The sequence below is a fragment of the Dromaius novaehollandiae genome, chromosome 14, assembly GCF_036370855.1.
Source record: "Dromaius novaehollandiae isolate bDroNov1 chromosome 14, bDroNov1.hap1, whole genome shotgun sequence".
In the NCBI taxonomy this organism is placed as follows: domain Eukaryota; kingdom Metazoa; phylum Chordata; class Aves; order Casuariiformes; family Dromaiidae; genus Dromaius; species Dromaius novaehollandiae.
This window is the reverse complement of record NC_088111.1, coordinates 12,944,435-12,966,861: the sequence shown is the minus strand read 5'-3', so window position 1 is coordinate 12,966,861 and position 22,427 is coordinate 12,944,435. Positions and strand designations below refer to the sequence as shown.

Sequence of the window (22,427 nt, the reverse complement as noted above, 5' to 3'; positions counted from 1 at the left end):
CGTTTGTTATGATCAGTTATTAACATATTTTAACGAGATTTACTGAGTTCTGCTTCAATGCTTTTTGAATTCCTCTTATGACTCTTTCCGACAGTAACATAATTTCCCAAAAGAGGATTTAAATGGCTGACTAAAAGACAAAATTTTAATTATTCAGTCTTACTTACGGGTGTCTTGCTTTTGCACTGCAATATTTTTTGTTTCTGTCTGGCTCATTAACTTGACCATTTCTCCAGCACTGGCCACAAACAAACTTCATCTTCAAATTAAGTGATCCATATTTCATTTGGTTCCCAAGGATCTTAAGCCAAAAAAACAACAACAACAATAAAAGGTATTTTGCATCTGCAAAGAAATCCATACACAATCATGAATCACCCCCTAAGATAAGAGTCACAACACATGTCTGGAAGCAGATGTTACAATATGTGCCACCTTGTAATAGTTTAGTTTATAATCTCAAAAACTAGACATTTCTTAAAGAATGCGTTTTTATTTAACTTATTTCTAATTTAGGTAAATTTACCCAGAAACTGTGACAGTATGAATATGATGTCTAAACTAAACAAGTATCAGAAAAAGTCATGTACTGAAAGGATAACTAATGTCCTTAAACTCCTGTGGCAGCTGACTTTGAAATGATATTTAGGTTTTATATTCCACATATATCAGAATAAGCAAAGGAAAAAAGGAATTGCTTAGAAGCAAAGCAGACATTTTGGCACAAGTGGAGCAAGCCTATGATTAATATATAGAAAGGTTAAAGTGAAAGAGAATTTGAAGAAATCATTAAAAGTAAATAACTTCTAAAATAAGCTGCATTATACACAGACAGAAAAAGAATTATTACCAAAGTAGCTACAGAATTAGTTGCTTGGCAGAATGAAAATACCTGTGATCCATGTGCATTTGCTTCCATGTTCTGCCAATATTTCTTTGATTCTTGAACAATAGTATCATGTGAAATACCTGCAAAGGAGGGGGAAAGAGTTCTTGAGCAATTATGACTACTCTGAAGTTTCAGCCATGCTGGAGTGTTACTGAAGCTCCAAGACCTTTTATAGATCACACATAGATCACATGTATATTATTACATATTATATATGTGTGTGTGTGTACACACACATTTATAAAAACAGACATATTAAACACACACATACACACACACAAATAAATATAAAACACGCAACTCAAGAACCTCAGGAGGGCCTCCAAAACAGAAATATTCTCATCATCTCATTAAAAAGCAAACATGAAATAGTTTTTAAAGTAGAAGTTGCTCAAGTAACTTAAACTGCAATCTTGCTTTGAGTATTGACTTAAAGATAACATATTAATTCTCTAATGAGGATCTCATCAGAAAGCCTACATAAATTCTGGACCACAGAAAAAACTATCTGCAGCATCCAAAATGCCAGACAATGAGGTGGTACTAAATTGCCCCTACCTTCTTTATAAAGATCTCAAACAAGCCCTATTAATTAGTTCTGGTTTCAGAAAAGACATTCTTAACAACTGTTTTGGCTAAGGCTCCTATCTGGTCTATACAGTGCTCTCACATTTGCTAACATTTACTGCTATAATTCCACACAAATACAGACTGTCCTCTGTGTTTGGATTTGAGGGCTGGACAAAATGTTTCTTTCCTGAGGTGGCATTCCTCTGCTTCCCACACCTTAGGTCCAGAAGAGATGCCTCATTGAAAGAGCCTGCACTGAGCCTTAATTGAGTTCGGGTAAGTGTGAGGGCAGCACACATATATCCTAAAATAAAGAAAATATGCCTTCTGTGGGGAATCAAATTTGCTGGAAAACCCAACCCTTATTTTAAGCTAGAAATTATAGAGTATTTGCTATCCTTGGCTTTGCAGGGGGAGCAGGGAAGGACAGACGGTAGTTGTTTTCCTTCCGCACAGGGACCTCTAAAAGCTCAGCCCCAGAGAGACAGAAGAGGAAACCAGCAAAGAAACAGTCAATACATTGGACTTGCTTACTCAGAGCTGTCACGGCCACGTGACATCCTGTGTTAGGATGCCTGTTCAGCTATCTAGACAGAAAGCAGAAGCAACGTGGAGCTGTTTCTTCAGAGACACATGTGAGGATGTATCATAGGCAACAAGGGCAAGAATGCCAGACATGCTGTAGTGATACAGATTCAGACTGCCCACATTTCCCTTTTTCCTCCATGTATCACAATGATCCAACATGATTACTTAGTACTGCTCTCATACAGGAGGAATGAGCAACTGATTCGGGCTACAAATTATTTACTACTAACAATTCACCAATTGCTTCAAACTCAAAAAAGATTATAGATAGCTTTGATCTCATGACCAGGGAAGGCCAATAAGTACAAAGAAATTAGTTCAAAAAAAAAAAAAAATCAGCTAGAAATGAAATTTAAAAAAAAAAACAAAACAACAAAAAGAACTTATCCTCAAAGAAACCAACAAAAAACAAAACAAACAACAACAGGAAAAAGCAGTCTAAACAAAGCCCTGTGTAAAGAGACACAGAAAAATATGTAGGTAAACATACACATGCTTGAGAGACAGGGTACCAGACTAGATGGATTTCTAATCCGATTCACTATGTAAGAATACCATAACGGCAGTGAACTAGAAGAAAGGTTTAACTATGGAAGGGCCATGGATTCTTATACTGGGGACTGAAGGAGCCAATAGTATAAATAAAATATTCCAAGCTTTTGTTTCAGTCATCTATGAAAAAGAAACATATCCAGATCTTCTGAACTTTGAAGGTTTGAAAATAAAAACAAATCTGGTTAGACATGAATTTAGTAAATGCTCAAGACTAGGTTTGATTTCTAAAGAAAAATTTCAGATCATAATGAGCTGTTCTGCTAGTTTTTATTATTATAACTTCATTAATTTTAAAATAGCTAGTAGCCTTACTCAATACCTGGTATCACAGTACAGTGACTGCTTCTTGGGCATGCTACACGAAAGACTCCAGCAGATCGTAAGTGAACCTATTGATCACAAGTTACCAGTTTCAGAGCAGAGCTGAGCTAAGGGGGAAGCAGCAGGATTATAATGCAGAATAAGGGAGTGTGTTACCACACACATACCTGTTTCATTTTGCATTATCCAGACGTTAAGCTCTACCAGACTGTGAGCATAAAAGCATTTATCCTCTCGTAAGCAGCCATAATGCACCTCATGTCTGCACAGGTCAAGCTGACACCGAACTTGAAAGGGGCGAATTTTGGAATATTTCACCATAGTTTCTCGCAAAATGTGGACAAGGCACCTGTTTCAAAAGAGTCAGTATTTTAAAGATTCCCTAAAATAACTTTGTGTGGGGAAAACACATGTAAAATCACCATTCCTCATCACAAATTATTTAAATGCTTTTTTAATGCTTTTTACTCAATAGAGTAACCATACCTTCTGTTCGTATACAATTTACAAGCTGACCACCTAAGAAATTATGAGATTTCTAGAATAAACTCATCATGCTCAAAGTCAGCAGTTGTTGGATATCTGCAGGATTTTAATAAATCTGAGTTTTCAAATAAGATACGCATACTTTCCAATGCCCTTAATGATCTTGGATCCTGTTGCGTGGATATTGTACAGCCATTCTCATCTTTCAGACTGAACTCTACCTCCCAGCACAAAATAGAGTTGTTCTCCTTAGCCCCCAAAAGTCTCATTTAGTTTTAAGCTAAATGTTTGCAATTCAATATTTACATTTCAGTGTTTACATTTCAATACAATGACCTGCCTGAAGCAGTCAATAATGTACAATCGTAAACTAACTGGCACGATACATCATTACAATGTTTTTCCATCAAAACTGAGTTTGTAAAAGTATTTTGGCTACTGCCTACTAATTCCAGAATATTAAATATAAAATAATATAAACGCTAACTACCTTTAACCTCCTTCCATTCTCCACAGTACATACACAGATATGTGCATGCGTGCGCACACACACACATGCCCTTGTTCAAAGCCAAACGAGATAAAAGGTACCCAGGGCAGAATTTAGCAAGGCCAGATTTAAAGCTGGAAGAGAAAATTCTTATTTATTTCATGAAGCCAACGTAACCCAGGACATGGAACTTATTCCGTAATTCCTACGTTACCAAAGGCTCAATGAGAAGATTTCAGAATCAGACTCAGGGTTTTTTTTTTTAATGTTTAAAGAAAGCCTGTCATCTTGGCACATCTTGCTGACTATGATGAAATTTTCTCTTAAACTTCTTCTTGATGGGGTAAGTTTCAGCATATTTCTCTGTTTACTACTCAAGGAGTATGTCATTACTTGCACCATTTTATATATTCTTCCAGACTTCAACGCTGTCCCTAACATTTATCCTGTAGCCACTACAGATTCATACTGTAGTTTTGTTCTCAAAAAAATCAGAAAACATGTTCTCCAAAAGGAAATGGCATTTAAATATCATTTCTAGGCTGAGTAAACAAACATCACAAACCAGTATTCTTGTGAAATCTAGAAGTCCTTCTTCTGCAAAGCATCATCAGATACAATCTTTCTTTCCAAGAGGCAAACCATATCATCTCCCATTTTTTAGTATAAATTCTCCACTAATTACAAACACAAGTACTCATTCTTTTGCAGATCATCATTAAAGACAAATTTAACTTCATCACAATAACAGCCTTGCTGTTACATCTGCAGTGTTCCTTCAGTACAGGGAAGTGGGACATGAACAAAGCAATTAAAATACTCCCATTAGATAAAAATCTAAGTTTCTGTCATATAAAAATTGAAGTCTATTAAATATCTGAAATCTATTTAACCATATGAGCAATATGAAGTCTCTCTTAGCTCTCAAAGAATAATTAAAGGACCTTTCAGCACACTACTTTTTACCAATTAAATTAATAAGGTACATGGTCTATTCCAGATGCCCTATTTAAGGTAAACCTGTTCTTAACTGACTAGTCCAAACTAAAGCAAAATAAACAAATCAGACTGAAGAAAGAGCACACTTAAGATATTAGAATCCCATATTAATTTAATGCCACATGTGTAATTACACCAGGTAAGCAGCTCACCAGGTAGATAAACTACTAACAAAGTGACACTAAAGGCAGTGGGATTCAAGCAAGGGGGTCAATACCACTATTCCTGAATGCATTGATAAAGATGTCGTTCACTTTCAATTTAGTTATATGGGACAATCCTTGTCCAGTAACTTTGTCTTATCAATACTGTCAAAGCGCAACAGTCTATTAGCAAGGAAAAGAAATTAATCAATAGTTAAGAAATGAAAAATCAATATGCAAAAGTGTCCCGAAACCTTTGCTTTTTATTTGAAATTTAAACAGACATACTTGTTATCTTCGAAGTCATGCATAGCAGGGTGAGAACAAGATGAAGAATTATCCTTATTCCTTTTGCTTATTATTCTGGGCTTGTGATCAAAACATTTCTGGAATACAAAAACAAGTAATTTTATACATTCAAAAATATACCTCACCTTAAGGATTCTAACAGAGACTTAAACTGGTCTCTAACTCTAAAGCTAGTCAAGTTATCATCAAACATGCGGTTCAGTATTTCAGGTTAGTCATGAACCAAAGCATTTATTAGGTAATTATCTATTATTATTTTTATTGTAGCATTAGAATAAAGCAGCACCTCACAAAGAAACATAAATAACCCATGATGTTCTTGAAGAAGTCGGGATACAGTAAAATTGATCTTTCCATTTCCTCCAAAAAGAGCTTCTCGGCTAAAGGCTCCTTTGCGCTCCAGCGTCCATACATCTATCTCCTCTTGGCAATATGCAAACGTGCAGTGGCCTGGATATCGGCACTCTTCTTCAGCAGCAACATCTAAAATGGTAACATTGAACTTGACATTGCTTTCATACGGTTTCTATCAGAAGTCCATCTTAATAAAACCTTTACAAACTCTATTTAAAACATTTTTAATAAAGCGGCTACATCTGTCAAAAATGGGTCACCTAAGCTGAGCAGACAGAAGCAGAACCTCAGCTGAATGACTTCATTTAAATGTAAACCTCCTCAGAAAAAGCTGATGTGTATCTCCATCAACCATCCTTTTCTACTTTAAGCCAACAATGCTGAGAAACCAGAATACCTATTCTCTTTTCTTAAACACAGTTAGATCTGGTTGTTAATTACTATACCAGTCAGCTTGCTTACATCTCAAGCAGAGGTTGTTACTGCAGAAAGCCAACAAGAACGCTCCCCCTTTTTTTTTCCTTTAGTACCCAGAAATCCATTATTACCAGGGCAACAATATATTCCAAGCCTACACAACACAGTCAGAGTGGTTCTTTCTTTAATCCACAAGCAGCTGAAAAACTGTGCTACATATGCCTACAGCCCAGACTATCTGTGTCAGAATACACTAACTCCTGATGAGAAGGTGGGTACATGCTCACAGCCCTGCTGTAGTCAGAGAGCAGGCTCCGCTTCCCAGCATTGTATTCCATCTCCCCTCCTGGCTGGCCAAATGGGGTCACATAGGCCACCAAAACTTTCAGGGGAATATCAGAAATAGGAAGGGAACTACTCACATGCCCTTCCCTGGTAATCAATACTGTATCATAGTGAGTAGGAAAAGAAGGGAAATGGGGATGGTAAGGAGTCATACAATAAAAAGAAACAGAAGTAGGGATAGAAAAATGCTGCAGGAAGAAGCAAAGTTACCTATGATGAGGTACAGTACAGAAGTACAGTGCATGTTCTCTAAATAAGCACATTAATAGGCAAACTACAACTCCCCTTATGGCCCCCAAAAATATGAATGACCCAAGTAAACTTCCTTCCCCACCTCCTATGAACAAGAAAACTCATTCTACACTCCACTGTAAAAAAGGTAAACTATATTACTTTGAGCATAGGCATTAAAATTATACTACCTATAACGTGCATACCTTTGCATATATAATATGGTCCCACATATTGTGTCTTTGTTGGTCTTGGACGTATTTTTTTCCATGATTTATCTTCAGAGTTCTTTATTCTGCCAATTAGAATATCCTTCTTACACTTATGCTCTAAGCTGGGATGGTAAGCGTAATCCAGTAATTTAGGACCTGAAAAAAAATCACAAAAAAATTAATCATCATCATGTAAACTGCAGCATAGTCATAACACTTCCATACACACACTGACAAGGTACACAAGCACGCCATATGGAATTCTTACTTGCACCAGCAAGTCTGAAGAGCCAAAAGTCATTAACAACCAAGTCAAGCTGAACAGAGAAAACTATGAATACTTACAATAGGACCAGTCTTGGCAAGAAACAAAAGTAATTTTAGGGTTTGCTTTTTTCCCCCCCTCCCCTTCAAACAAGTACTTCTGCACAGCAACAAATTGCTATGTGTTTTTTCAAATGCCAAAGCATATGTTTTCCTAACACAAATTATAAATGAGCAGTTTAAGTCTTAAAAAATTCAATGCAGATGAATTCCAAGGTTCAGTAAATGGCTCTCTTAACCTTCAACTTTTATTATATTAGAACAGTTACTATGTCCAGAAACAAAACATGCTAGCTAAAAAGTAAACACACATCAAAAAAATATAAATGCCAGTCCCAGGACTTTGTGATTTTGGAGGCAAAAATGAACATAGCTTTAAACTCTGTTTTTAGGATGATGCTTTAGTGAAGACTACATTACCACTAAAATGAAGAAATCAGGGAGCGAGTTTGAAGATTATCAATGCTCAGCGAATTTTGCTACTTAAGGGCTTACAAAAACAAAGAGTGTGACCCAGTCTTCCCAGTCAAGAAGTCGATGCAACAGTACAATTTCAGGAGTTAGCAGAAAAAGCAAGGGACACAAAGGCAATGAGATATAAAGAAACAGAACAAATAGATATTTGATATAAAAAGTCAAGATACGGACATATTAAGCGATTCCATCAACATTTTATAGCTCCTGCTTTTAGTAGCGTGTTCTGTGTTTTTTCAAACATCACTGTTGATTTTTGTTGTAAAAATATTTTTAAAATTACTTTAGAAGTCCTTAAAACTACAATAGTTATCCCCTACATGTGTCAATAAAATATCTTCAGAAATATTATTACTATGTTGTAGTGTATTACTGTAATTATATCAATGATACCTGTAACTTGAAACAATGCTTATTTTTAAGATTAGTCTTGATAAAAGCTATTGCCTCTAGAATACAGCGCTGTTTAACAGCAACAGCTCAGACCTAAAAGATTAGTTATATTAAACCCCAATACAGGTTAAGATCCTCTGAGTCAACACAGTGGAGTTAATTATTACTAAGGTTTGGAAGCCTCATGATTATGATTTAGAATTAGTTCGAAAGAACAATAAAACAGATGGGATGTGAAGGTTACCAGGTACTTTGAACTGCAGTTCAATTCCCCAAGGCCAATCAGAGTGGGTATTGCAAGTTTTTTTAGTCTTGAGCAAAGGTGTCATTCTTCACAGTACCCTGGGGGTTGGGAGGAAAGTGAATACAGAACGTGAATGACCTTACACAGTAAACCTACAGGCTGGGGAAAGGACGTAGTGATTTGTGGTGGTTTTAGGAATTGAGAACCTATTAGGTTGAGAAATAGAGACAAGAAGGAGGAAGATAAAATAGTGGTTGAAATATTTTACCAGTTTCTTAATCATAAGATCATACTACATCTGTTAAGAACAAGTCAGAATTGAACACGATTTATAAGCCAACAGTATTTTAAATTATGAATACTAATATTTTTAACATGTTATTAATTTTTTAAATGAACCCAAGTGAGTCCCAAAGCCCCTTACCTTTTTTGACAAAACATAACTGGCAGGCCTGCCTTAGCTCATGTGTGCCTTCTAATGGGTTTCTTCCCGCAGGTGCTGAAGATACAGGTATGTTAGCAGTTGCACTGCTAAAAACATTTGAAAAGTCGTTTCTAGTTTGACCTGCAATTCCCATGTAATTTTCAGACCCAAACAAGCTACTGGGGCCATTCATCTGTTGGGAGAAAGCATATTTTAATTTGATCATCAATCTCATTTTAATTTCTCTACAACTAATACTTATTTATTGAAATTATTCCTCAAAGCGTAAGAAAAAACACCCACATACCCACTCCAAATATAAACTTAACTACCTGTCTAAAAAGGAAACCTGAAGATTTTACAAAAGCCTTATCCCCCAGCATAGACTAAGAGTATGACAACACCCAACCAGGTACAGGTAGAAGAACAGCAGTTGCCAGGCTATTATTACTCCAGGCTGTGAAGCTGGCCCATGAGCACGTGATACTTCATGCCCCCCTTCCCCACATAATCAACAGCCAGCAGAGCCACAGTCTGCAGGAAGTACGCTCCACAGCTGCAATACACAGAGACCACACCGATTCACAGACACGAGGCAGTCTCTGCTCTCTGCCTGTACAAAGATGGTCTCCAGCATTCCTCACACTTTTAACCCAGATCATAAGAGAGATCTCATATAGTCCTAGCTTGGTTATTTTAAGCTTCCATAGTATTTTACAGTAAGTTCCTCAGAATGGAAAAGTGGCTACAACAGTAGTCAATGTTTGGCTACCCAAAACAACCTTTGAAATTTCCAGTAAGTTGTTTTATTTTTCCCTGTGTTCAATCACTGTTGCTGTCAACTACTGTATAACTGTTTCCACGCCAAAGTAATATTTTAAAAGACAAAGTGCCAGCTTTAAAAAAAACAAACAAAACTTCCACCATAAAAATTAATATCTACTTTAAGCCCTCAAGCTATTAAAGGTTTAATCAATGTGAAAGAAAACATGAAAAATACTTACAAACAAAGGGGAATTATTGCTGTTAAGTGTTGGTGTACCATCTCTAGAAACTGAACTTGAGAGATCTAAAGGAATAAAAAGAATGCTGTAATTATTTCACTTTCCCAAAACATCCGATTCCAAAACTATTTATCCTTCCTCAAAAGTAAAAGTAGCAAAGGTTTGTTTTTCTGAAAAACAGAAAAGGTATGCAATGTTTGATTCTTTTTTTTTTTCTTTTTAATGTGAAAGCACATTGCACACATCTGGGCTGAAAAATTACTAGGTAATCTTCAATATAACCATCTGATTAACATCAGCGGTAGCTTCCCAGATATATGCTGAAGCAACATGCAATGCCTGATCTTCAAGAACTAGGAGATGAAGAGGGTTAAGAGCATTCTTTTAATTTTATTTTGTGGTAGGCTTCACTGATGATTAAAACAACACTTTTCTTTTCCAGTTCACTGGCTATCTCTTGTTATTTCACATACCTGATTTTAGTATACAATCATAGTCCCTAAAGTCTGAATACGAATATGTAATGCTGGTATCCATCAAGGTATGCAATTATACTAGTCTTTTGGAATTCTTGTTTATTGCCAAATTATCAGAAATGGTTTAAATTGTCAGAATATCATTGTTTTTAAAAAGACCATGAAATTAACATGTTTCCTTGTTTATACTTTTTAACTTAAAATGAATAATTTGCACAAAAAACACAGAAAACCCAACAGAGGGAGCCTGGTACTTGCTTACGCAGACCCCAAGTAAACAGCTGTATTTGTAAGTTCTTGTTTATAACCAACACTGATTATGAATACTCTCAAAAACATGAAATATTTCATGTAAATGTTGAATTTTACTGAGTAGTGGTAAAAATTAATTTGTTAAAGAGAAGTCAGCTGGTTCATTCACAATTCTCTCTCAAAATACAAGATTAAATATGTATGACTCAGGACTCATTCTTACCTCTTTTTGGATCACTGATTGAAAAGGTGCTTAATGATGAACAAAAATTTTCCAGTGAAGAAGCCAAAGGCTGTGAAAAGATTTCTGAAAGAGAAGGTGAAGGAACAAATCCTCCACCAACTGGCAACGTCCCCAACAAAGAGGCGGAGAAAGGTGCGCTAGTAGCTACACTTCCCGCAGGAATAGGCCCTCTGACTCCTGTAGTTTGCTGGAGGGGAAAAAAAAAAAGTTCATTCACAGGAAAAAAACCTCAAGAACATGATCTGTAATAATCTTGCTCTTAGTAGGGTTTTTGTAAAGCTTTCATAATCCTACTGAAAAACAACAGTAAAAAGGTACACTACCTAGAACTACCATAATCAAACCTCAATACCACAGTCCTGCAAGGAATCACCCATAAAATCAACCACTTAAAAGATTCCATTAACTTAATAACAGATTTGCATTTTTTCTGAATCAAATCATCAGAATCCCTCTGAACACTTTTGTTAAGGACACAACCAGGTGAGGGAGTTTCGGTTCCTCCTCCCTGCCACCCCGAGAAGCTCCCTCCTTGTCAAGAGGTTGACTGAATCAGTCTGCACAGAGTTTGGGGCAATGTCAGACTCCCCCTGGTTCCCAAATTGTCAGTCTGCAACTCACTCAGATTCCACACTGCATTACATTGCAGTCTGTCTTGGAAGACTGTATGTCCTAGTGGCTTTTGCTATGGTAAACTTCCTACAGTCTCTTAAAAATAATTATTCTCCACATTTCTGAAATACATACCACAAAACAAAGTGCATAAAACCTAAAATTAGGAGTCCAAGCAGTCTGGATTTAAAGATGTCACATGAGACAAAACCAGTTCTCAGACCAAACTTATTTACAGCTGCATCCACAGCTGAATGAAGAATTAAAATCACAACTAAGAATTAAATATGCCAGTTTCACTTAACAGTGTGATGCTAAGGGCTCCAGCTGAATAGCAGGGCCATAGCAGAGAGTCGGCAGACGTACTAATAAATTCAGCAATCTCTGTTCATCAATCAGAGCTCTCATTTTGACCAACAGTTGAGGAACTCAAAATACTTCACATTCTCTAACTCTGGAACGACAGCGTAATTTAGAATACTTCAAATGCCGTAATTTCTCTATTAGTATCTTCTAAAAATACAAAAAGTCAGACTAATAATGCTCTACTTCTGGTTATTTTGGGCACAGGACTGGAGAAAGCTCATGTCACAGAGATACTAGTGCATGCACTAGACGAGCACAGTGTCAGCACCCCACTGTCCTGCAAAGCTACTGGCTTGTGCTTAGCTATAGCTTCTGTAGCTACACTGTGGCTGTCACATCCACTGCCCTCAGGTTCTGAGAGGGCTTATCTGCACTGCACAAATACATAGCAGCTCAGGCTTCAAATGTCTGCTTCACTTCGCATAGTATTTCCATTTCTGGAAGTAGTATCCTTCCCCCAGTAACCTCACTCAGGTTTTCCAGTACACAAACCCAACATAATTGCCCTTGGAGGTACATGGGGTCCTGATACCTTTATAGCCACATTTACAAGGATCTGCACCTGCCAGGGTCAAGAGGACTATGTGCAAATACAGCTCAGTGAATCTGGGACAGCTAATCCACACTTCACTTCTAGTACTTCATAAAAATACAAGATCTCATTTAAAAAGAACAGTCTTTCAAGAAAGAAAACAAAAAATATATTACCATTACGCTTTCATCTGGATCAGGCACAGAATCAAGTAATTCATCAAGTTCTTCCCCAATAATTATATCTCCATCTCCACAATCTAAACATGCTTCTGGCATGGAGAAAGAAACATTTCCTCCATTTGCCAACACTGCAGAAGGCAAAGAAACCTTTTCCACTTGAAGAGGCATAACAGAAGATAAGGATGGTACAGGTATTGATGCCAAGTCTTTAGATACTTCAGAAACAAAGTTTGAGGAAGATGAAGCAGCAGCAGCAATCATCTCTTGCTTCTGTTCAGATAAATCTGAAACAGATGAGAATGACTAAAACTTTTATTCAAAGATGTAAAAATATCTCCTGTAATTTTTAACCTGACTTTGGGGGGGGGGGGGGGGGAGGAGAATGGGGAAAGAAGAAACATGAAAGATGGTTAAGCAAAACTAAATTAAATGTTTTCAGCTTCTATTAGCTTCAGAACTTGTATGTACCTATAGGTATAGTGTTTATATACTGCTCAAATTAAAAAAGACAGGAAAAGTTACAGACTTAACACTTTGCTAAATCTTTGCCATATTCTCCTCTCATTTTTTCCAAGTTAAAAGCGAACACTGTAACATTAGTGGCAGTTACAATCACATCAAGTTGAGACACCCGACAGATCACCTCAGCCACTTAAATTTTTGGCTTTAGGCACAGACAGATCAGACATTTTGCCACAGATCTTTCAAATGACAAGATGAATCTTCTTATGAAGAAATTTCATAACAAATGCAACCAGATATGCACAGTATATCTAGCTTCCTAGCATTAATACTGTAATCTAACAAGACTCACCTAACTCAATATCTTCTACAGAAGAAGAATTCTGCAAATGAGAAAAAATATCTCTCAGTACTTTGAAGAAGAGTAATCAAAGATTCTCAGATAGATATATTTACAGATCAAGAATAAGTCCTCCAAATTAGGGATTATAAAATTTGAAGTTACGAAGTCCAAAAACATTTAAAAGAGAATATTTTTCCAAATAGAGCAGCCACTTGCAGACTGAAATCCAGTCCTTGTATCACTAAGAGTTTGTAACCAACCAACAGGAATGAGGCTGATCCTTCAGGGAATGAAAAAGTCCAAAGAGTAGTTTAAATTATCTGTTCCCATGTTTTCTCATTCTACCAAAGTCATCCATTTATAGCTAAATTGCCAATATACCTATAGAAAAAATCTATAAAATAGCAACGAAGAAGAACTCTCAATTAGTTTTTCTCAGACACATTACAAATAGTAAGATAAATGCAAGTTCAGCTGCTAGTGAAGATCAAATTTGGACAAATGAATAAGTAAAAGCTACTTTATCCCAGCGCCCCTCACTTAGATTACAGTCATGAAATACGGACATACCCATTAACTACAGCCTTGCCTCAAGACATTAAAAGTAAATATGTTCAGTGCATTTGATTTAATGCTTTACCTAACATTTATTCTACAAAGATAACTTGAATTATAATCTCCTGTCTAATCTGCAATAAATACATAGCAAAACTGAACACAACTGATAGAACCCTGAAGTTGTCCAAAAATACCAGCATCTTAAATAAAATACTAATTGCACCATTTTCACTTCATTCATTGAGAATTTATGAAACAATTATTTCCTGTAGTTTAAAGTTAGCTTGAACTAGAACATGTAAAACCCTACCTTAGCTGATATATCGTTAGAAACCGGGCTTGAGGAAGGCGGCTGCAACGAAAACATACCCTTAAGTTCAAAATTGGTATCAGAGGACAAAGCTCACCGTATTTCCAAAAATAACAAAACCAAAATCTTACCTTTGCTCTTACATATGCTTTCCTTATTTTTAACCCTAGTTTTTGAGCAAGTTCTTGAGTAAGCTTAATCACACTTTCATCCTAAAAGAAACCCACAAAATTTCTTAATTTATATGTATTATTATCTAGTCAGAGGCATCTGTTTACATCTCGAATGTTTATATTCTGCAAGATTCCTATACAGAGGATGCCTCATAACACATTTTCATTTTTTCACATATATAAAAGACTGCAAGTTAACTCAGAAAAATACAGAAGCTACCCTCAAGCAAACTGACTCTGATGTTTGCAATAAGAAAAAACATACCAGGAAACAGGATCCTTCTCTTCCAATTACTCGAAGCAAAGATAATGTAAATATTTTCTAGTACTAGAGAAGTTCAAAGCATCTAATGTGAGGAAAGTTACATATTATATAGTTTATAAGTATTTTTACCAATTGGGGAGCACATTTCTTACTGGCATTTCAGCTGATAGTCAGCACTGCTGAATAGTTAATAAGAACTCTATTTTGGCAGGAATTGCATCATACAACTAGAGAATCCAAGTTAAAACCTCATCATATTTCACTCTTTCCTAGTAATGATAACTACCCACTTAAATTATGGTACAGTTTAGTTTTCAAAACGTGCCATATAGCTAGAAAAAGAGATATTTATCAAACTTAAATAAAGGCATACAAGCCTTAAGCCAAAGCATTCAGATCTGGAGGTGTGAATTCAGGCTCCCAAGTCCAAATTTAGACATTCAAATAAACTGCTGCATCTTTGGAAGTACAACTGAAACCTTTTCTCTATATCCAACGGTTTGGCTAGCCATTTCACTAGAATTTAGATATAGAAAGAGGAAAAATACAACTTGGTATTCTGTCTTGTTATGATTCTATTTTGAGCAGGGCTTATAAGGGTAAGTATCAGTATTTTAGTTCAAATACGGAGTGCCTTTCTGAAGTGAATCTCCTAATCATTCTTACTCACTGCATTTTAGTATGCATTATAAGGGATCTCAGAGAGCCTAATCAGATTCTTTTTGAAACTAAATTGAAAGAAGTGCTGCAGGAGTTCACTTCATGCACCTCAACTGTTAAGCAAGGTGGGGGGAGTAGTCAGTCCACAGGAACTGGCCAGAGTCCAAAATAAAATGGAAGAGTACAGCACAAACATGAAGTCCTCAGCACTGCTGCTTCAGTCTACAGATCCTCTCCTATCATGCCACGCTGCTTGCTAACGAAGACACGGCCTAAGATTAGAGGTGCGTATTAAGTGATTCAGATGGAGGATCACTCAAGGCACGCATAAGAACTACATTAGTAAAAAGTAGAAGGAGAAAGAAGGAAAAAAAAAAAGGTAGCTTGGAAAGCTAAAATACAGCCATTAAAAATCCATACTGCATTCTTTTATTATGGGTCATTTCCTATTTGTGTTGTGAATATACTTCTGACCATACAAAATTTTAAACAACAGTGAATTCAATGGTCCTAGTGTTTACTCCACATTCTAAAGTGACTATTTCTCTTGCTGAAAGCTAGTGCAAAAAAATGAACTTGGAGGCTGTAATCTCTGCTATCAGTCTTCACCACTTTCACAACAAACGATAATTCTTAGCAGAATAAAAACATTTTACTGCATTAAAAAAAGCAAGCCTTTCATGGTTCCTGAAGTGAGTATATGTTTTCTGCATTAATTCTTTAAAAACAATTAAAATATATATAGTTCACCTACCTGTGGCACAGCAAGAGAACATTTTGCTACAGCATCATAAGCCTTTTTATACCTTCCCAACTCATTCAAGGCTTTAGCTTTCCGATAGAGAGCTCTGAAATTGTTTTCATTCAACCTTAATGCTATTTCACAGTCTTCTAGAACTTTTTCATGCAAACCCTATGAGGGGAAAAGAGGAACTAGTTTGTCAGAACAATTTTCTATCGTTGGAATATAGAATTAGAAAACTGTATTAGATGAAGGTATTAAAACACTACACAACATTCACCAAGGCCATTGTACACTGCATATATGAATTCTGCTAAGCTACCAACTTACCCAACTAAAAAGAAGCAGGGCTATCATCCATGTAAAATCCAGTAAAAAAAGATGAAGACAATTTATTTCTTTCACAGGAACCATCTCAGCCCACAGAGAAAGGGGCAGATGCCGGTGCCATCAGCAGTATAAGTGTAATAGACTATAATACTGTTCTGTCAATTTCCAAGCCTAGCATGACTCTTATGTTAATATGATTGTCCTAATATTAGTAACTAAAAATATCTAGACGACTATACTTCTAAAAGGAAGAAATTAAAGAATCTGTCAAATGATAATTTGAAACAGGCAAATTCTCAAAACACCACCAAGAGCTCATTACTCACTAGAAAATTTTATGTGCCTTCATATTCTGTCAATGCACTCTCCTTAAGAAATCAGAGTTTAAGAAGAAGCTTACCATATTTGAGTAACATGCTATCCTGTTTACATGGAGCTTCTCTAAAACATCATCAGAAACATGGATTTCTTCAGAATTAGCATAATCTGCTATGTTTATAGCTTCTGTATAGTGACTCAGTGATCCTCTCCAATCACCTTCTCGATATACATCATTCCCTTCATTAAAGAGATTTCTAACAAGCTCTCGTATAAATAACTGAAACAAAGAAGAAACACTGATGACCAGCAGTATTTGTTGTATATCTTCTATGCTTCCCAATGTATTTAAACAGAAATTTTATACCTGTAAATTTACAGACCCGAAATACATACAAAACTTTTATCTGCGTTAGTATTTTTCTTCTGACATTTTTCTAAGAAAATTTCTAATATTCAACACCTCAATATATGGATATAAAAGAGAGGCTGAACTACTGATAAAAGAATAATTTTGTACATGTAACTTAAAAAAAGATATGTGTTTGTTGCATTCTTTTAGCAATCAGCAGTCACACTCTAGCAATTTCTTAAACGATGATTAAAAACAAGCAAGCAAAATATAACAAGGTAGTCTCATTTTAAAAACTTTCTGGAAATGCAAAATTAGCTTCATTACCTCATATTGCTCCTGTGTCCCTGGATAGGGCAAAGTAGACCTAAAACAACAAAACAAAAAAACACTTATGGTACGCATTGCTCAAGAGATAATCACCTTGGAGAATACTCGTTCTTATAAAAGATAGTCTCATATGCTGCAACAGGCTAAATCCCTAAACATTATCTATTGTCTGCACTGAACAAGACAGGACTTCTGTGCAATAATTTTGATTAAACAACTGCATGTTTTCTTAATACCAATGATGCATTTGGATTAAAAGTTACATAACCAGTTTTAACACTGCTGTTCAAGATACTAAGATTTTGAAAGTTTGAGTTTAAAGCCTCAATGCTGTTTAAAACAATTCCTTTCCTCTCCTGCACTGTGCAGAAACAACTTATATATGAGAACTGCAGTCTTTCTGTAAGTATTATGAAATGACAGATTATCTGTCAAAAGAATACATGAATTTTAATTAAGTCATATCAGTGACACTAGAAGAGACTTAAGAGTTCTTTCCTATGACACAGCACAGAAAAACTTTGGGTTTTTTTTGTTTGTTTGTTTGTTTTTTTTACTTCCTACCCTTCAGGAACCTCTACCCATACAGGTCATCTGAGAATCTGTTTCTAAACAATCTTTAAAAGTGCAGGGTTTTTTTTCTTTAAAGAGATTGTCTTACGCGAGCAGTGACTTAACATGAAATTTCATGATCAGTTTAAGCTATCCAAGGCTGCCAGAGGAGAATTTGGCACTGATCCAAGCAAAAAAAATAACTTCTAAGATTTTTTTTTTTTCTCATTTGGTCAAATTTTAGCTCCAGAGAGCAGAAAAATTTATGTAGAAGTGAGCAAACCCACTCTTTTTAGCAGCAACCCAGTCTTAGATGTAGCTGTCCATAAAAAAAGGTAGATTTTCAGGCTATCGATGTTCTCCAGCAAAGAATTTCAGTGCCAATTTTTCCTCAAAGGCAGAAAAGGAATGCCCTCCCACCTTCAATCTGCTTTGTTTAGGAACAAAGAGGGGTTCTATCTTTTCTTTAACACTGCTTTCCATTTCCACGACGGTGCTGGCAAATATTCTGAGGAGAAACATGGATCCTCTTCCTTCTTCCACCTGCACTATACTAAAAGAAGTTTCCCAGAGCCATCCATCTCATACATATATATGTATAAACATATAAGAATAAAAATACAAACTCATACTCTATAAACTGAAGTCCCTTCTTAATGTCCTGCTGCCTGATGCTTCTCTCTTCCGACACATTGGACATGTTATCCTGAACATTCACTTTCTGGAGATACAGAGATGATCCTGAAATAGAAAGAAAAAAGTTAAAAAATAAAAAAAATAAAAGATAAATGGCTGTTAATAGGTAGTAGTTTGCCTTTGTATCAGAAGGATCAAGTCTCACAGCAAGACCAAGTCCATCATACAAAGATTATACTGCACTACAGCTTTAGAGAACACACACTGAAGAAATTTCAGGCAAGCACTAAAGTTTCAACAGTGATATAGGTAGAAGCCCCGAGTCAGAACCAACACCCCCCCCAACCAGTGTCTAGAGTTACATAATATTTCATCAGAAAACCTCCCTTCCAATTTCTTCCTTATCACTGTCTTCCTACTTAATTACTCTAGATGATGCAGAGCTACGTTAGTGAAAGTGAACCCTTAATGTAACTCCGCATTGTCAACTTGTCATTTAAATCTGATTTTAAAAAGTCCAAATCAGTTAGTGATTTTCTTCATGTCTCTCATTTAATGGATTTACAACTATTCAAGTTAAATACACTAAAATTTAAATGATGTGTATAACCTTTAAGATAAGGCTAGCTGAATTATGGTTTCAAGGTCACATATAGTTGTAAATGTCCAACCGCAATAAGAAAACAATTTATTTTACGAGAAGGGTCAATAGGACAAAGTTTTATCCCCCAAAAACTTGTAACTAGAGGAAATTTACATTTTTGTGAAGAAAATTATTGTATGTAAAGATTTATAGTAAAAAATATTAAACTGCATGCAGTACATTTTTGTTAGCTGGAACCAAACTTTAAAAAAAAAAAAAAAAAGTATTTTGCATCGAGTTACAATTTCACACCATTAATGGAAGAACAAAAACAAAGGAAAAGAAAAAAAGAAAAACCCCAGCAAACTCTCAGAATCCCACCTGAGAACGGAAACCTGCTCAGTATCATGCCTTGCTTTCACAGAGTGATTTGGAATACTGAAGACCACTGCAGAGCTCTCAGCTCTGGTTACAAACCCTTCTGAAGAACCGTGAATGAATGTATGAACCTACACCATTTCATGTCCTTAAGAGTCAGTCCTACTGTAGCATACACACACCTAAAATGGGCATAAGAGACTGCATAGTTTCCTTGAGGTCACTAACCAGTTAACAGCAGCACTTCAAGGTCCCCACTTCACCTCGCTTTTCATTGTTACCTCTGATACCAACAAGCTAAAAAAGAGGCAGATCGCAAAGGTAACTATTACTAACAGCTAGAATAGTTCATTGACATGAATTGTTCAGATATTGCCTGCTTAGATATATAAATAACACTCAATAATCTTTTTCCAAGAGAAGAAATAACCACAAAAACCTTTTGTAACTGTTTTTCCCATTATTTTATACATCATCATTTCTCCCACAAATTATTAATCCCTACTGTGGCACATGTACAAGAGAGATTTATTAAGAGATTGTTACTGAATCTGTTCTGTTACAGCTGACTGTTACAACTTATCTGTGAAGAAACAGGAATACAAATGCCAAGAGGAAATTTATTGGACATCTGAACATCTCCGATTTACTCATTCATGAATTAGGTTTCAGAATTCAACCAAGGGCAAGTAAGAAGAAATTCTCACGCTGACCAAAGACAGTGGCCATATGAGCATATAATTCCCCACAAAGATAAGAAAGGTATTTAAATCATATTTTAGACTGCTAAATTAACAATGGTATTATCTTGTCAACACAAATGTCTTGCCTATGTCAAGATCTGGCATAGATCTATTAAGAACTATTTTTAATAGATTAAGATTGGTTTTAGTCTACCCACTTCAAGCAACCCCAATGTTCCACACCAATGACGTGCAAAGTCCATTTTAGCAACAACTGTATCTATTTATCACTTTTAACATAAATATCAAAGAATAAATCATATAGTGATACTTGAGGATGTGCAAATCCAATTTCTCCATAATAAAGTTAATGGAACTGTTACACGTCAGCATCACAGTTAAAAGAATGGTTGGCGAGTGAGAAGCATATGCATGCGGTATAACTTATCATTCAAAACTGTTGTTCTGTTTTATTCCTACTTATTCATCTGCACCCCTAAGATGTTTAGGCAAAATTATTTTTCTTTAATGAATTTGCACAGTCAACTACATTGCTTACCATTGCCCCAATAGTTCACTGATTTCACTGCAAGAGATGAATTAAAATCATCTCAGATAACACCCATAATAGCATTTCTTTCATCCAAATTATTCTTAGACCCTCTTGTGCCACCAGAAACACATTTGACTCAGTTATATACAGTTACACAAGGCAAACAGCAAAAGTATCTTGGCTCTTATTGTCATCCAATCACTTCCAAAGTTAGAAAATTGCCCATTTATCAACATTTTTTTCTCCTCTAACTGCAGGACAGGATGTAAAACAAAACAAAGCAAAACTGTATATACAATCAACAGAGCAAATTTTTATAACTCTTTAATATCAGAAAAGCAGAGCCTATACTGTCATTTTATTCTTTGTACGATTCACTGAAAGAGACAAGCTAAAGGAAAGAGGAAAAATAGTACGGAATGTGAAAAAAAGCAGACCAGCATACCAATGACGCAGCTTCCACACAGAACCCGCTGTTGCATAAGTGTTGCACTTCTACAACTACTGCTGTAAATAATGAACAATACAAGCTCAATTTACTAAATTTAACAAACTAAAAAAGGCTTTCTAAAAACAAACAAGTTAGAGAACAATTCATATTAGTTAACAGAGGCTTCAACTCATCCTGTAAAGTGACAGAAAGTACACTGCCAGTAACCAATGTCACCTTTTCTAACAGATATAGACCCAGTCATACGAATAGGAGATAAGGAAGAAAACAAGTTTGCACCAGCACTAGCGCAGAGAAAACCCATACTTTCCTCCTAGGAAAAGCCCATGTATGCCTCTTACCGGTTACTTACATTTCATCTGGCACAGGGCAAGACAATTTTCTTGTTCTCTACGTTTTGTCACTTCTGATGCATTCAAGGCAAGTTTTAAAGGACATTCCTAGTAATTTAGGATATGTCTGCGGTAGCTCTCTAGGCACAAGGGCTTTCGACCATCCAGACCATCTTGCAAAACAAAATGGATCTTTGCAATGAAAGCCACCCAGTTTCACACACACCCCATTCGAACGAAACTTCCTGCAGAACTTCTGCAGAAGGCAGAGAATTTAGTTTATCTATAGGCAGAATACTGGCCTGGTTATTCTGAAAAGGAAGGTCACCCTTTTTTAACAACTGTGGACAGTCTCACCTTTCCATTCCTAAACCTAAAGTCTAGCAGTCACCACTATGCAGGTCTGACGTGGCATTTTTCAGAGATTCCAAAGTCAAGTGACTCAACGAAGGCAGCAGAGCACACAAACCTGGCGGGCAAAGGCGTGCAGCTCACCCCGCGTGCAACTCGCCCAATCGAAAATCCAGTTCTGAGGATTAGGGAACTAGGCGAGATTAATTCTCTCTCTCATTGCACACAGGTGTCCAGCCAATTTATTTAGATATGAATGAAGAAAAGAGGAAAAAAATGCATACACTTCATGGGGAGCAGAACTTCTACTGCTACAGGGGATCGATGACCTTCAGCTAACCACATGATTCTGCCAATTGTTCCTTACTGACAATGACGATTCCAGATATTATAAATATTCCCAACAAGTATAAAAGCCTTTTCTGCACCTTCAGGCCTAACTACTGCACTCCCTTCTCCACAAAGCTAAAACTTAAAACATGGGCATTGCATAGATACAGTTTTTAAGATGGCATATCCTCTTGCCATGCATCACCAAGTTCGGTATTACTGCAAATACTGGGTCACAGGAATCTTAAATTAGATCTTTGTACAGCACAAACTACATTGAAAATTTATATCATAATAAA

General features: G+C 36.1%; 1 protein-coding gene across 3 annotated transcripts in view; it reads right to left on the bottom strand.

Annotated features, from left to right (window-relative positions):
- Positions 1-22,427, bottom strand: part of ZC3H7A (zinc finger CCCH-type containing 7A) — a 29,925-nt gene that overhangs the window by 4,661 nt on the left and 2,837 nt on the right. For all 3 annotated transcript variants that reach the window (XM_064520366.1, XM_064520367.1, XM_026096377.2), the window contains exons 2-18: positions 18,464-18,572; positions 17,277-17,316; positions 16,680-16,877; positions 15,962-16,120; positions 14,241-14,321; positions 14,110-14,151; positions 13,251-13,281; positions 12,431-12,720; positions 10,724-10,931; positions 9,773-9,837; positions 8,769-8,961; positions 6,904-7,065; positions 5,637-5,833; positions 5,330-5,427; positions 3,091-3,272; positions 893-969; positions 168-301 (exon numbers count right to left, since the gene is read on the bottom strand). In XM_064520366.1, coding sequence (XP_064376436.1) covers positions 168-301; positions 893-969; positions 3,091-3,272; positions 5,330-5,427; positions 5,637-5,833; positions 6,904-7,065; positions 8,769-8,961; positions 9,773-9,837; positions 10,724-10,931; positions 12,431-12,720; positions 13,251-13,281; positions 14,110-14,151; positions 14,241-14,321; positions 15,962-16,120; positions 16,680-16,877; positions 17,277-17,316; positions 18,464-18,531 — 2,225 coding nt within the window. In that variant the 5' untranslated portion in view covers positions 18,532-18,572. The remainder of the gene's footprint in view (positions 1-167; positions 302-892; positions 970-3,090; positions 3,273-5,329; positions 5,428-5,636; positions 5,834-6,903; positions 7,066-8,768; positions 8,962-9,772; positions 9,838-10,723; positions 10,932-12,430; positions 12,721-13,250; positions 13,282-14,109; positions 14,152-14,240; positions 14,322-15,961; positions 16,121-16,679; positions 16,878-17,276; positions 17,317-18,463; positions 18,573-22,427) is intronic.